Genomic DNA, 14,559 nt, shown 5'->3' with positions numbered 1-14,559 from the left:
TATTTTGAAAATAATATTTTTATAAATTTTCCATACCTAGTCTAGATTCTATAATGCTGAAACCACTTTTTGAATTCATATCTTCCAAATTAATTTAATAAATATGATTTGTTTTTTTTTGATATTATCAAAATATATATATATATATATAAATCGTTGAAGATTGTTATTACTTCCTTTTTATTTATTTATTTATTTTTGTAGAGATTTTTGTAGAATTAAATGAATTACATTTGTTTTTATACACAATGTATTTATAAAAAAATATATATAAAAAATTAGTCTTGCATTGTTTTTTTAATAATTTTTTATTTCGTAAAAGAAGTTTTGAACGTAATTTAAAAATAGTACATAATTATATCCTCTTTAACATTTTAACATTTTATCTTTTATTGTTTTTTTTGTTTTCCAAACTAATTTTTTTAATATTTTTATATGCATTTTTATTTTTAAGATTTTTAAATATAGTTATTTTGTACACCAAACGAGAGGGAGAGCACAAGAGAGTTCTCTCTTCAGCGACTCCATTGCAGCGCCGCCAGCAGCGCAGTCGGCATCGCAGCAGCCCCAGAGCGACACTCGCTGCATCTCGCTCGAACGCAGGCGGCTTAAACGAGACTTACTCGCGCCGTTTGGTTGCGTGTGAGCGAGCGGTGCCCCTGCGGACATCTCGCTCGCTCGCCCGGCGCCCCATTCGTCGTCGCTTCGGCTCGGCGCTCGCGTGTGTGCGTGTGCGCTCGGCTGCCAGTGTATCGGTAATCGGGCCGTCTGCTTTGCCGTCGCGCTTGCCGTTTTCCGTTTTCAGTTTTTGTTTGACGTTCGCGTAAAGCGCCCGGCTCGAAACGCAAACGCAAGACGCACGCCCGAGAAACGCTCGAAACTGAAGACCGCAGACGTTTACCGTTACCGTTGGTCAGCTGTTTCCGTTCCGCCGCGAAACCGAATACCGAGATTTTTGCGTTGTTCAATTTTTTTTTTGCAAGTGAGAGAGTCTTGAACAACAAGGAATAAGCATTCGAAATATATCTACAAGCATAACAAAACCAAGATATCGCAGAAGCGGAGAAGAAAAGTGCATAGTGAAAAAAGGAAAAAATACGTACAACTAAATACTGGAATACTGGAAGAAAAAAAAAACAAACAAAAATATTCAAGGAGGATCGCAAATTCGCGCTTTGTTTTTGTTTTGCCAAAATTGCCGCCGGCACACACGTGCTATTCCCCTCTCGCTCGCACCTGCCCCCAGTCCTTATGTGCGTTAACCGTTAAGTGTGTAGCTGGGGTTCAACCCGCTCCTCTCTCTCTATCTCACTCCCACACGCAAACGCACACTTGGGCTCGTACACAGAAAAGCGCACACACGAGACTTAACCCACTGTTGCCCCCCAAAAATCAACCGCTTTAACCATCCCCCCCGAAAACCAACCCAACTCCATTCCCCGGCATCAAGATATTCGACAACAAAATTCTCACCGAGGCCTCAAAAGCGCCCCTGAGGGCCGTCGCACTGGCGTCATTTCTGGGCGACGGGTTCGCCGCCCTCGGTAGCCGCGCCCCCCCGCCCAAGGACCATCTGATGGCGTTCGGGGCGGTCCTACACACCAGCCAGCACAATATCGGTAAGTGATCGCCAGTGGGCCAAGCGTTTGGGGGTTAAGACTCCTCCGGAAAGGATCCAATTGAAAGAATCGCTATATTAGATCTAGGGTCATTAAATTGTTATTTAATTTATAAGAAAGTCGATATTTTTGACCTACCAGAATGTTGTATTCTTCAATAGTATATTGAAAGAGGAGTTAATTAAAGTTACAGAAACATCAAGAAATAAATATATTTTTCAGAAAAATATCTGATGAAAGAGATCTTCAAAATATTTTATACGTAAAAATAAACTCTTACTAAGTAAACATCCTAAGAAATGATGACAAGGATCTTCTCTCTAAAATGTATATAGTGGAAAACTTAATGGATTAAAAAAGGTAGAATTTGAAAAAGTTGGTAACACCTGTTTGGATGCTCGCCTAAAAAAGTTTTATCATAGGAAAATGAATAATCTGGAAAATGCACTCATTTAAAGGATTGATAACTTGATACTCTGTCATACATACACTTATTTATAAAAAATAAAAAATCGACTTGTAATTTTATAAAAAATGGAATGCCGACGGGCTTTGGGCTAAGATTTTTATGCTCCGGTAGGGAATATGAAGAAAAGTTGGGTGTGATGTGGTCGAGAGTCTTCGGATAGAAGTCAAGCCCTTTAAGGATATGGGAAATGCGATCTGTAAATGTTGGGTTAACGACAACGCCGGCCCACAATGGGTTAAGGAGGTTTTTATAATGGCGACGGCTGGGAAGGAAAAAGTTTTTGCACTTTTGAACTTGTTTCCCTTTTTTAGGGATCGCCGACGGGGGAAGGGTCTAAGGCTCCGACATTCTTCCCCTTCCCCCTTTCCATCCCCCCTTATGGCGTAACCCCTAGGCCATCCGCCGTCTCTTTTCCGCTTACCCATTTTGAATGCTTTTGAAGTTCTTGTTCCTCTGTTTTTGTTTCGGTTTTGTTTTTCCTCCTGTTGTTTTTCCGTTCGTTTTTGGACGGAAAAACTTTTGCGCAGTTGTCAAAGTTTATAGCTTCTTCTTCTGCCGTTCTTCCACTTCCCCATCTTGTTTTCGGCTTTTGTTTTATTTCATTTGCTCTCCTGTCAAATTTTCACTTTTGCTGACTGTTTAATGTCAGAATACAAAAAAAAAAATTATAAAGGTGAAAAAGAGGTAAAATTGAGGCTTGAGAAGCAATATACAGTTGTTCTTCACTTTGTTAAATATAAGTCAAGCCAATAATAAAACACTCAAACTTTTTGTTTATTTTAATATTAGATTTATTGCGATTGAGCTTAATTCAAGACTGTCTTGATTTTTAGATTTGCAGAGTTAAAATCTTATATACAATGATCTTTAGCTTAGTTGATTACACCATCGAACAAAACTGTTTAAACTATTTTAAAGTATTCTTGGTTTTGTGTTAAGAACTTGCACTTACAATTACTTTTATAGATACTATTTCAAAATATGTTCGTAAAGATTTTTGCAAACTTAATTTTCTGTTTAGCTTCGTAATTCGAACTAGAGAAGTTCGACTGTAATTGCATTTAAAATCTAAAATTTGAGCAGTAAACTTGTTGACATTGGGACATGAAGCGGCAGACACCTTCCTCCCTCATAAATTGGCTACAGAACTCTTTCAGGTTTTAGGAGGAGAAGTGTTTGGGGTTCGGGGGCGGTTCAAGTCAAAAGCTGTCGACATTTGACTGGAAAATGGATGTTCAGGAAGCCGTAGACCTGTACAGTGGGGCTCTTTACAACGGCAGACTGATGCCAAGTCGAGTCATAAAGCTGCCAAGCTTTCTTCTTCCTGCTTCTACTGTTTCTCGGTTGTTTTTTTTTTTTTTCGTTTTTATCTTACCCATTAGTTAATGACGGTAGTAGCGATGAACATTAGTAGTTATTTACTTTATTTCACTCAAAGTTGGTTATGCAACAATGTCAAATATTTCTTTAATTTTTGTCTTATCTTTTCTATTTTATGAAATATGTTTAGATAAACTTTTCAAATTATAAGAAAACGTATTTCAATTTTAGCATTAGAAAAATAAGTAAACTATTTTGGTTTTTGATAAATGTTAAACTTGTCTGATTGTGTTTGTCAAGTCATTTTCAAATTTAAAAAACGGGAAATGGGATTTCTCTTCAATAATAAGATTGTAACACAATCTTTGCCTTAGCAATCTTTAAAATTATTCCAAGAGTTCATTGATATAAATTTACATTTAAGAATCAAATTTATAACTCGATTTTTGAAGAATTAATTATAATGATTATTAAAATCCCTTACAAGATAATTATTTTTCGAGTTGCAGGGTAATTTTTGGTATAAAGTTCTTGATATTATCCTTAAGAAGGAGGCTTTGTTTTTGAAATTGCATAATTTATAAATCTTACCCACATTGCTATTGGAAAAATCCAAGTTTTTCCGTTCTCTTCGAGGGTAGCCCGAAGTTGCTTCACTCACAATTATCCTCAGCCATTTCTTCGGTCGACTGCTCATTTTTCTCCGCATATATCTTGGTGGCTGCATCTTTTCAATTTTTATGTTGCTGCTAGCGAACACGGCAGCAACATCAACGGCAGCAGCAACAAAAGCTCAGACCGGCAACGCCTTCGACAAAAGTTTGCGCTGCTGTTCATCAACATTTATGACTGGCCACAAAGGAAGATCATTACGATCCCGAAGATTACGATGGGGATCGTGGGGTCGGTGCAACAATATTTCCGTGGAAGCTTTTGTCCGCGCCTCCAAGGAAATGTGATTTTTCTAGCCATTTCTTGGCCTCTTCTGCTGTCGGCAGTTTACGACAAGGCCTCAACTCGGACTTCAACTGCAGCTTCAACTTGTCCATCAACGGCTCTATGGGTCCTTTCTTTGATTTATGGAGCAAAAGCAAGAAAGCAAGAAGCAAAAAGCGTAGACACGGCAGCTGCTGCCGCATTTAGCAAGCCGTTGAGGGCAGTGAGGGGTTAAGGTCTAGTTCTAGGGCGTGGCGCGGCCCATAAATAGCCATGCATAATGAGGCGTTGAAGTCCCTCTCTTCTTGTCAATATATTGTACGATTTTCACTGCCTTCTCCGGTGGTCGGGCGCAAAACTATCGGCCCAAACAAAGAAAGAGATCTCGAAACCCGTTTCTCGATCACCGCCACTTTCAAATTAAAAGTCATTACAATAAAGTCGCTCGATTCAAGTCCCAGATTGCCGGAAGCCAGACAAAAGCCTAATAAAACGAAATCAAAACACTTTAGAACTTGGCGAAATGGCATTCCCAAAATTAGCTAATAAATCGGAAATTTTCAAAGAATAAAAAGCTTAGTTTCCATGGATGAAAAACGGAATTTTCTGGTGCACTTGTATGATTTTGATATAAATTTTTAACAAAACGTCTTAAAATTTCGGTTAACAAATAAATCAAAGACTTTTCACATATTTGTACATATGTGAGTGTAAAAATTAAGTTTTAGTGTATTGAAATTTGTTTAAAAAAAAAATTGGTGGGATTGCAAACCTTTTATTTGAATATGGATAACACGGAAACCTTTGCCATAGTCGGCTTCTCCCCCTCTCGCTCTTTTCCTGCGCCTGTCCCTGTCTCCGTCTCTGTCTGACGGCTGTCGCCGTCTCTGTCTCTGTCGCTGTCCCTGTCCCTGTCCCTGTCCCTGTCTGCTGTCTTCTGTCCGTGTCTTCTGTCCCGTGCTATGAAAGTTATGAGGGGCCCCCCAACTGTTGGGAACTTTTCAATTTCTGCAATCCGGGGCTTGGCCCGAACCAGAAAACAGAAACTGAAACTTGGCTGAGGGTAAGGCAACGTCGTCGCCTGTCCCCTTTTGCTGGTGATGGTGATGCCCCCTCCCAGCGCCACCCCTGCCAAATTCCCCTGCACTCCACCACCCCACACATTTTGCAGCGCTTTTGGGTCGAAAACTGAAATAGTAATTCACATTCATGGACTCTGTGCTGTGTGTGTCTGGGCCATGGTTTTCTGGGCTTTCTGGGCTTTCTGGGCTTTCTGGTTCTGCCTTCGGACTCGAACTCGGACTCGCTTCACTTTTCCCCCTTTTTGTTTCTGCCGTTTTTTATGGATTTCTTGGGCCATTTTACGATTATTTTAGAGCTGTCAATAGTCCGGCAACGTGTGAGATAATTTATATGCCATAAATTTCATTTGGCAAACTTCTGCGGCCACCTTCTTCGCTCGCCGCCCGCCGCCCTTTTTCCTTTCCCCTTTTCCCAACAATTTTTTATTTTTTTTTATTTTTTTGCTTTCTTAATTTTTTCTAGCATTTTTCTGCTGTTGTTTCGGTGGCTTATCGCCTTCTTGGGGCTTTGATTTACAGCCCGGCACTCAACAGGTTAAGCCGCCTAACCCTAAAAGCCTCTTTCTCTTTCTAATTATAATTTACTATTACACCGAAATTCTTGCCGGAGTTTTGCGTTTCGTACTCCTCGAGAGCCAAAAACAAGAAGAAAACGGTAGCCAAAGCCTCGGGGATTGATTTATAACCGAGAGATTGCGAAAAGCCCAGCGCAAATGGAGGAGAAGATGATGGAGCAGCCGAGATGATGCGAAGCAGCAGCCGTGGAAAAATAAAATTGAGCAGCGGGAGTACATGGAAAATAAATAATAGACCATTCCATGACTAAATGATCTTTTTTTTTACCAAATGCATAGAATAGTTAGCTATAAAAGTAAAGAAATAGAAGTTATTTTTAAAATTAAAAAATTTTTAAGGTATAAATAACAACATTTATTATATTTATACTTTTTATATTTGAAGTTCAACAAATGTAAAACTATTTTCAATTTTTAGATGGTATCAAACTATTAATTTTTTTAATACCAAATAACTTTAGATCTCTTGACCGATAAAAATGATTTTTAGCCAATACATAAAATAATAAATAATATGATCAACCATTAGGACTGCATTTAAATGTTTTTCACACATTTTTGTCAAGTGCACCTGAAGTTGTGGCTGTTTTTGCTGAGTTAGCAATTGAGCCACTTGCTGCTCTCACGCAGTTTTGGGCCAGAGGGGATGGGAATGGGTATGGGAATGGGTATGGGGATGGGAGCAGTAACAGCAATGGGGGCGTGGCCGGCGGAGGAGGCGTAGAGGCAGCCAGGGGTGGAGTAGTGCTGATGCTGACCTTTAACCCGCGACCCAGAGTCACAGGCTGAACCCGCGAGCAGAAACTGAAAGAGACTGTCTCAGGTCGAGTTTGTTCGATCGTTCGATCGTTCGTTCGTTCGTTCGTTCGGTGTTCGTTCGGCTGGAACCAAAGAAAAACGATCGCGGAGCAGATGACCGCAGCGAACGTCGATTCGTTCCAAGTGCTCCAGCAGCAAAAGAGCAAAAGCGGCAAAGAGGTTACAGCAGCAGCCTCCGCACAGCAGACAAACATTTCAAAGTCGGTTTCCTGATTATGGGATTTTTTTTTTTTTCAATTTAAACTACCTTTTTATCCAGAAACAAAATCTCAAACCGAAATCAAACCGTATCAATTCCTTAAATACTTTTTTGGTAGTTGAAGATTGTTTTAAGTAGTTTTTGTGCACCTACGAATTATTAGCTGACTATAAACAAAAAAAAAAAAAATTTTTATAAAATTTTGTGAAATAAAACAATGTTTTCTTAATTATTTTCTTGGCCATAACAATTGTATTGCACATTTCTAGACAGATGTTGCGTTTATTTTATAGTTGTTATAATTATTTACTTGTTTCAACACAAGTATATATTTAAGGGTGATTAAAAATTACTCTATATGTTGTGATATGGTTTTCGTGTGCAAAGATATTCCTGGCTCGGGCCCACTTTTCTTTTGTTGGTTGACGGTATTTTCGTGCGTGGGTGTGCATGAGCTGTGTCCCCATATCATCAATAATCGAAGGGAAAATGTAAAGGGAAAGATCGGCATAATGATCCGTGTAATGCTGCTGCTTCTTCTCAATCTGCCCGTCTCTTTCGCTATCCCTATGGACCTCTCTTTCTACGCGCTGTGTCTCCAACTTCTCCACTCATCATCATTATAATCATCATCATCGCCATCGCCTCGCATCAATTTGTTATGCATTTTTATTGTTCGTTTATTAATTTGATTATACGGCTGCATTGTAAAGCCCTCTGCCGCTGTCTCTGTCTCTGTCGCTGACTCTGCCTCAGTCGACGTCAACGTAGACATCGCGGGCGCCAAGAAATTAACGCAGCTCTTACTTTTTATTGCTCGTATGCAAATTAATTAATCAAAATCCGACGCTCCGCACACACTTGCCAGTCTCTTCTTTATGGCCTTTGTTGGTCTCCTTTTGGCCCCTTAATTTTCTCTTATTTCTCAGATCGTTTTCTCGACTTGTTGTTGTTATTTTGTTATTTCTGTTGTGGCCGGTGTTTGGCAAATCATTTGCGGCAAACATCAAAACGCAGCAGGAGCGGCTAAGTCTTATCAATGGGGCCCCAAACGAACCGCGCAGCTCGGTCCAACCGGAACCAATCGAAACGGTTACGAGTCGAAGCGGTAAAATATCGGCGGAAGGTCGGGGAATATTTTTTGAGTTTATTTTATGATTTTAAAAAGTGCTTCCATTTGGAATTGAAATTTTGGTGTTGGCAAGAGATCAGCTTGAAAATGCAAACTTTAATTGGAGCAATAATACGATACTATATTTGCAATAAATTAATTATTCTGTAAGAAAAAAATATATATAAACAAATTTATCGTTGCTTTGACGGACTATTAATAATTTTCAGCTGCTCTTATAAATTTAAGAAACGCTTTTTTAAAGCTGTAGACAATTGTGGCTAATTCTATTACATTTACCGAAAGAGAACAAATTTTTAATAGGCTTATTTACAAAATGCTTTAACAAGCTGAATGCACACCGTCATTAAATGTTGTCCCAGTGGCTTTTAAGCTCTCGAAAATTAAATCGCTTAACATATAAAACGGCACTTGCCCGAAAATCGAAACCGGGCTAAAGAGGAAAAACTGAAAAATGTGCACCCACCTCCGATGGGTTGGTTTTTCTTATCGCTGGCACAGACGTCCCCCCAGTCGTTCTCTCCGTTTTTCGCTGGCACGTTCACCCCTGTCGCCAGTCCTTCGTCCTGCGTCCTTCACCCCACAGGACCAATCTCCTCCCCTTTTCGGGTGCGTGTCCTCAGCTGCTCCTGATGCTGGTCCACTGATAAGCCTTGTCAAAAGTTGACTTCTACCAAAGGGGGATGATAATGCTGTAAAAACGGCGGTCTGTGGGCTCTACGTGCACTCGCATTCAAGGTTAAACTGAGGAAAGATTGCGATAAAACGATAAAAGAATTTCATGTTTATGTTTCGGCGACGCGAAGAGCTGAGGAGGGCATAAATTTTGGGCTTATCGCTTGGCAGCTTCAGATAAACTTCCCACCCGAATGGTAACCGCAAAGTTCTGCCCACCCCTGATGCTCTCTACAGGAGTATATAAATTTATCGATAGTCAAATCAATGAATGTGATATTTGATACTTTGGTAGCGGACTCTAAAAAAATCGTGCCCAGATCATAAACGTTTGATTGGCATTTCATATTTAAGTGAACTACAAATCGTTGGATATAAAAAGTACTTGTCGATATATAAGTCGATTAAAGCGATACAATTTATTTCTGATAGAAAATATCGCCGCCACAAGGAATCTACAAAATAGTCCTTAAATTATTTATACTTTTGTTATCTAATTCATAAAATTACTTTTTAACTAACTAGTTCACAGTTTTATTATTATTTCAAATAAAGTTTTCGTAATACTTATCGATAACTCTGCAATTAAACTTCTTACTTATAATTTTGAAAACTCAATCGCTTAATAATAATAGCTAATTACACGTTAATGTAATATAAATATTATAGAATTTTCCCTTACAGTTTTGGCTTCTTAAAGCAGCATAATTTAATTTTCAGCTGCTTTAAATTTGTAAAAAGTCTTAACCAGCTATGACAATATCTCATCGATGTATTGATAGGACTTTCGGCTGCCTTAATGTGGTTTTGTTCGAAACTGTTATTGCTACCGAGTCGGTGCTAAGATTGTTTATTATTAATTGCATTTTGGGCTGGCAAATGCGAATGCAAATGCACTCGCACTGCAAAGCGCTCAACACAGTGCACAAAGCGCAATAAATTCTGCAAAATTAATGCGCAAAACCAATTAAAGGACAATTTGTGCAATATGGCAAGCAGCTATGGCCGAATGTCCTTGCTGCTGCTGATCATTATAATATGCATAATATTATGCTTGTCTTGGCCCACAAAATGGGACTGGCTAAAAAGTTGCCAACTTTGGCCAGGCTTCGAGCTAAATTTTGCCAATCAAAGCAGAAATTTTCCAGCAATCTCGGGGTCGGGAACATTTGTTGGTGGTGTTGAGGGTGGAGTGGCTGCAAAATTGCATACGCTTTATTTGGCACAAAACTTTAAACCTTTAATCGCATTAAGCGAGTCGACTAAAGTCAGTCGGTGAAATAAAGGGAGAGGGCCGAAAGGAAAATATAGATAGATGCTCGCGCTCGCTTCCAATAAAGACACATTTATGAGCCACGCCCGCATTAAATATTGAAAAATGCAAATTTACAAATACATCAATTTTCAATGAGTCGCCAACACCAAAAGCATTTAAAATCAATCAATGGCCAGCAGCAGCGCAAAAAACAAAGGCCGCCCAGCAGGGTTTTGGGTGGTATTTTGAGGCTTTTGGGTGGCGTTTGGGGCAGCTTTTTGGGGGTTCGAGGGCGGGAAATGCCACATCAAATGAGCCCCACCAGGTAACCGCTGAACTTAGCAGGTGGAGCGGTGGAGAGTGTCGCAATATTAACAAAATAAACAGAGAGCAAAGCCCCGAACAGCAACCGAACGAAAATCCCCCAACAACAGACCGCAATGTGATGCACTTCACGTCCTTGCGGCCAGGACCTCAGCGGCAGGATGGCTTGATGGCATGATGGCAGGATGGGTGGTGAAATGGTGAAATGACAGAATTTGGGGGCAGGTGGGCTGGTGGGCCGGTGGGCCGGTGGTTATAGGGTCTGGTCTTTAAACAAAAATTAATTTCAGCCGGACGGAGGAAAATGTAGGAACAAAAGGTTTTAAGCACATTATGTACTTAGTATTGCTTTGCATTAACATTTTAAACATGAAAACTTGCACATTTGCAATTACTATCCTTAATACTAGTTTAAGCTCTAAAAAATGTTTTTGATATTTTTTATGACATAAAATTATACTGAATAAGCAAATAAATACAGCACCGTTTGGCCTAAATGATCCTAAGTAAATGCTTTAAATAAAAGTTTTTCAATTATTGAGCTAGTATTTTTCTTGACGAAAAAACATCTAGAAAAAACAAATTTCTGTTGAACCCCGGAATACGTCAAAAGTAATTCCAAATGATTTTTAACAAAGACATTGCACATACATTATTTGTTTATATTAGGTAAGGTTAGGTTTTTGCTATTAGTTTATAAAGTTCTGTGAATAATGCATTTTTCTGTAATAACACATATGAACACTGTAATTCCTGAACTTTATATAAACTTTTTCCGTGGGTCCTACCACCCAAACGCCCTGTACCCATTCGATATATATATATTTTTTTCCCCATTTTTCGGTTTGTCGTAATGCCATCAGCATTCGCGGGGCTTGACTTAGAAACCACTCTTGGGGGTTGTTGTGTGCAGTGCAGCCAGCATATCAAATAGGAAACCTCCGCAAAAATATGGAATAAAAAATTGGGAGAACCCGGAGAGTGGGCGGGTGTGGGTGGTATGTGGGTGGTATGTGGGTGGGATGTTGGTGTGGGTGTGGGTGTGGATGGGGGTGTCTGGGGGAGGTTGTTGTCCCGTTGGCTCGTGTTTGTGTCCATGGCACATCACTCATACGCTAAGGCTTATCATTGGCTATCTGTCTGCTGACAACAAACAACAACAACACAACAACCTTCCCATGGGGCAGAGGCAGGGGGTGGGGGTGTTTGTGGGTTGCTTCTGGGTGGGTGGGTGTTTTGCCTGTTACGAAGAAGAAGCAGAAGAACCTGAACTTACGAGCCACCCCAAACTGTTGCCATCTCGCTCCTCTCAAACTTCCCATCTCACTCTGTCCTTTTGGCCAAGAAGTGTGATTTTTATGGGGCGACAAAAGGAGGCAAAAAAAAAGAAGTATAGTACATATATATATAAATATATAGTCAGCAGGGAAGTGAAAAACAGAGAGGGAGAATCTCCTTTGGGGGGAGCCTATAAAAATCTCTGCAACTGACGACAATGTTGATGACGACTATGAAAATGGAGATGAAGATGGCGATGGCGATGACTATGAAAATGGTTGATGAGATTGAAATTGAGATTGGGTATCTTGAATGGCAACGATGTGAGTTGAAGTCAAGAGGCCTTCTTAGAGACCCAACCAGAAGAGATTTACTAATTGGCGGGTATTAATGATATTACAAGACAATCTCTGAAATCGTCTCTAAATATTTTTATTACTCAAGATCAATATCCATAATTTTGTCCTGTTAGTTTAAATATTAAACATTTCAAAATAAATATAGCCTTGTTTATCTTTATATAAATCACATCATTTTATATTTTCTTGATTTTATATTTATATTATGAAAATCCAAATTCAAGAGTATAAATGAAATATTAAAAATGCATACAAGCAATTCTGGTCGTTCCATGCGTACTCATATTATTTTATAGATCAAATAGATTCAACTGCATATAAAAACTTTAAAAAAGCATAAGGTAGTAAAAAATCCCTTACTCTTTTCTAGTTACTATATACCACATATGCATACGTATATACCCTAAATATTTGCAAGTTTTTGGGTACATTGACTAGTATTGGCCAATTGGTTTAGACCTTAATAACAGTCTTTCTTCATTCCCCCGTTCACTTCGCATCTCTTCTCGGCCATTTTTGTCATGTAAATTTTAGCCCATGTTTTTTTTCGTGTTTATATTTTTGCAACACAGAAAAGCGGAGGGGGGAATGGGCAGGGTTGAAAAGAGAGGGACTGCGAGAGAAATACGCCTCCTTTTCTGTAACTCATGCATATAAAGTATCTGCTAGATACACAGACGTGGGGCGAGCGAATCGATGGGCCTGCGAGGGGGCTTCTGGGGGTCTGAGGTGAGGTCTTTGGATGTAGATAGGCGGCAGCCCAGAAGCCATCGTCTCGCATCATGAAATTGTTTACTTTGCCATTATATTCCACCAGCCCCCGCCTCCCCCAAAACCGAAAAAAATAAAGGGGGAAAAAAGGAAACAAAAACCAGAGGTGGCTGAAAAAGTCCCCCCGTTTTTCGACCCGCAATCCTCTCGTTATTCATTGAATCCTGGCCAATATCGAAGCTACTCCTCTTTTTTTGCTGCTTCATCCAAACCCCCCTTAACTTCATTTTGTGTGCCTTTTCCTCTTTACTTTTTCGAATTTATTTTTGTTTCTGTATGCTGGCCTCTTTCATATCTGCTTGTGTCCATCGACTTTGTTTCTGCTGGGAGGGAAAATAAATGGAGATGAAAGAAGTATCGTTGGGTATTTAAATGCCACATCCTTTTATCGGAAAAACAATTCATATCGTTTAAAGGGTTAATCCTTATTCTAAATTTAAATAGAACAGAAAACGGTAACTGATAATGGTATTCTATTACAATTATATTATCAAAACTAAACAAATAATGTTGGAACTAAATACTACTTGAACTTCTTTGTTTCCTCTTTGCTAGTTCTTATTAAGGAGCTCCTTTTCTGATTATTTCTATATCTTGGCCCGCCCTATTCCTATATTTTCTACCTTTCCCAGTCCTATTAGGCTATTTTTAATGCAATCCGTTGCGCCTGATTTGACAATTTTGATTGCATTTTCCACTCGTTCCCTTCAGTAGATCGGTTAACCCATGTCTGCCATGGCCTTCCCTCACCCCTTCGACTTTTAATAAATGTAAATTTTTCGGATATATAAAAATCCATAAAGAATATTAAATGGTGCGTTCGTTTGGAGGCTAAAGTTCAGCCGCTTCGTTTGTGGCTGTTTCTTTTTTTGTAGTTTTCTTTTTTCTTTTTTTTTTTGTTTGATATGCTTGAAATATTAATATAAAGCTTAACACCTATTTTTGTGGTTTTTGTTGTTGTCATCGTTTCGCTCACACAAATTGCTCGCGTTAAACTTGTTAACATTTTAATTACATAATTAGTTGCGATATTAGCAAAATAAAATAAAAAATCAAAATGGAGAGAAAAAAACAGCAAAAAATTCAAAATAAATAAGACAGCACAAAAAACTGAATATTAATGAGTTTTATGGCATACAATATGGGTTGGGTGTAGAAAAAACTTGAATAAGTGTAGTGGGAAGATTTCACGGTTGTGAGTTTGAATTTATTTTTATGAAAATAAGGCAACATTAAAAAAATATTTACAAAAGATTTTGCAATATTTTTTATAAATAATAATTAATAAAAGATTAAGTTTGCACTATGTACTATGAGGAAAAACTATACCCCTCAACACATTATTTATTTATGTATTTTTATAAAAGCTAATAGTTTTTTTTTAGATAAAAAAACCTTAGCTTATTTTGTATTAGGATTTGAGATAATTATTTGGTTCTTGTTTTTACAAACTTTTTTGCTCTGCAAATGTTTTCCAACTCCACTTTTTCTCCGTATTTTCCCATTTCCATTTCACTTAAGCCATTTGTTTGGCTTTTTCCTTCTTTGGCTGCTGCATTTCCATTTGGATTTTTGCATAAGATTTGCCACCATAAAAAAGGAGAAAAACATGGCTTGAAGAAGAAACAGCAGCAGCTGGAAAAAAATGATTGCGATTGAGCGACGGTTGCTGCTGCTGGTTTGGATTTTCTTTTCTTTCCCGTGGCTTAAACATTTTAGTCACGTTTTCAGTTCGCAAGGGGGCGG

At 38.8% G+C, this 14,559-nt stretch overlaps 1 protein-coding gene across 1 annotated transcript in view; it reads left to right on the top strand.

The window, feature by feature from the left end:
- The first annotated feature begins 812 nt into the window (after window positions 1-812).
- LOC108136484 (LIM/homeobox protein Lhx1) overlaps window positions 813-14,559 on the top strand; it is a 53,580-nt gene continuing 39,833 nt past the window's right edge. The window contains exon 1 of the mRNA XM_017257698.2: window positions 813-1,619. Within this exon, the coding sequence (XP_017113187.1) occupies window positions 1,577-1,619 (43 nt within the window). The 5' untranslated portion in view covers window positions 813-1,576. The remainder of the gene's footprint in view (window positions 1,620-14,559) is intronic.

The sequence above is a fragment of the Drosophila elegans genome, unplaced genomic scaffold (genome assembly GCF_018152505.1).
Source record: "Drosophila elegans isolate 14027-0461.03 unplaced genomic scaffold, ASM1815250v1 contig_149, whole genome shotgun sequence".
Taxonomy (NCBI): domain Eukaryota; kingdom Metazoa; phylum Arthropoda; class Insecta; order Diptera; family Drosophilidae; genus Drosophila; species Drosophila elegans.
The sequence above is the reverse complement of the archived record's forward strand: the minus strand, read 5'-3'. Positions and strand labels throughout refer to the sequence as shown.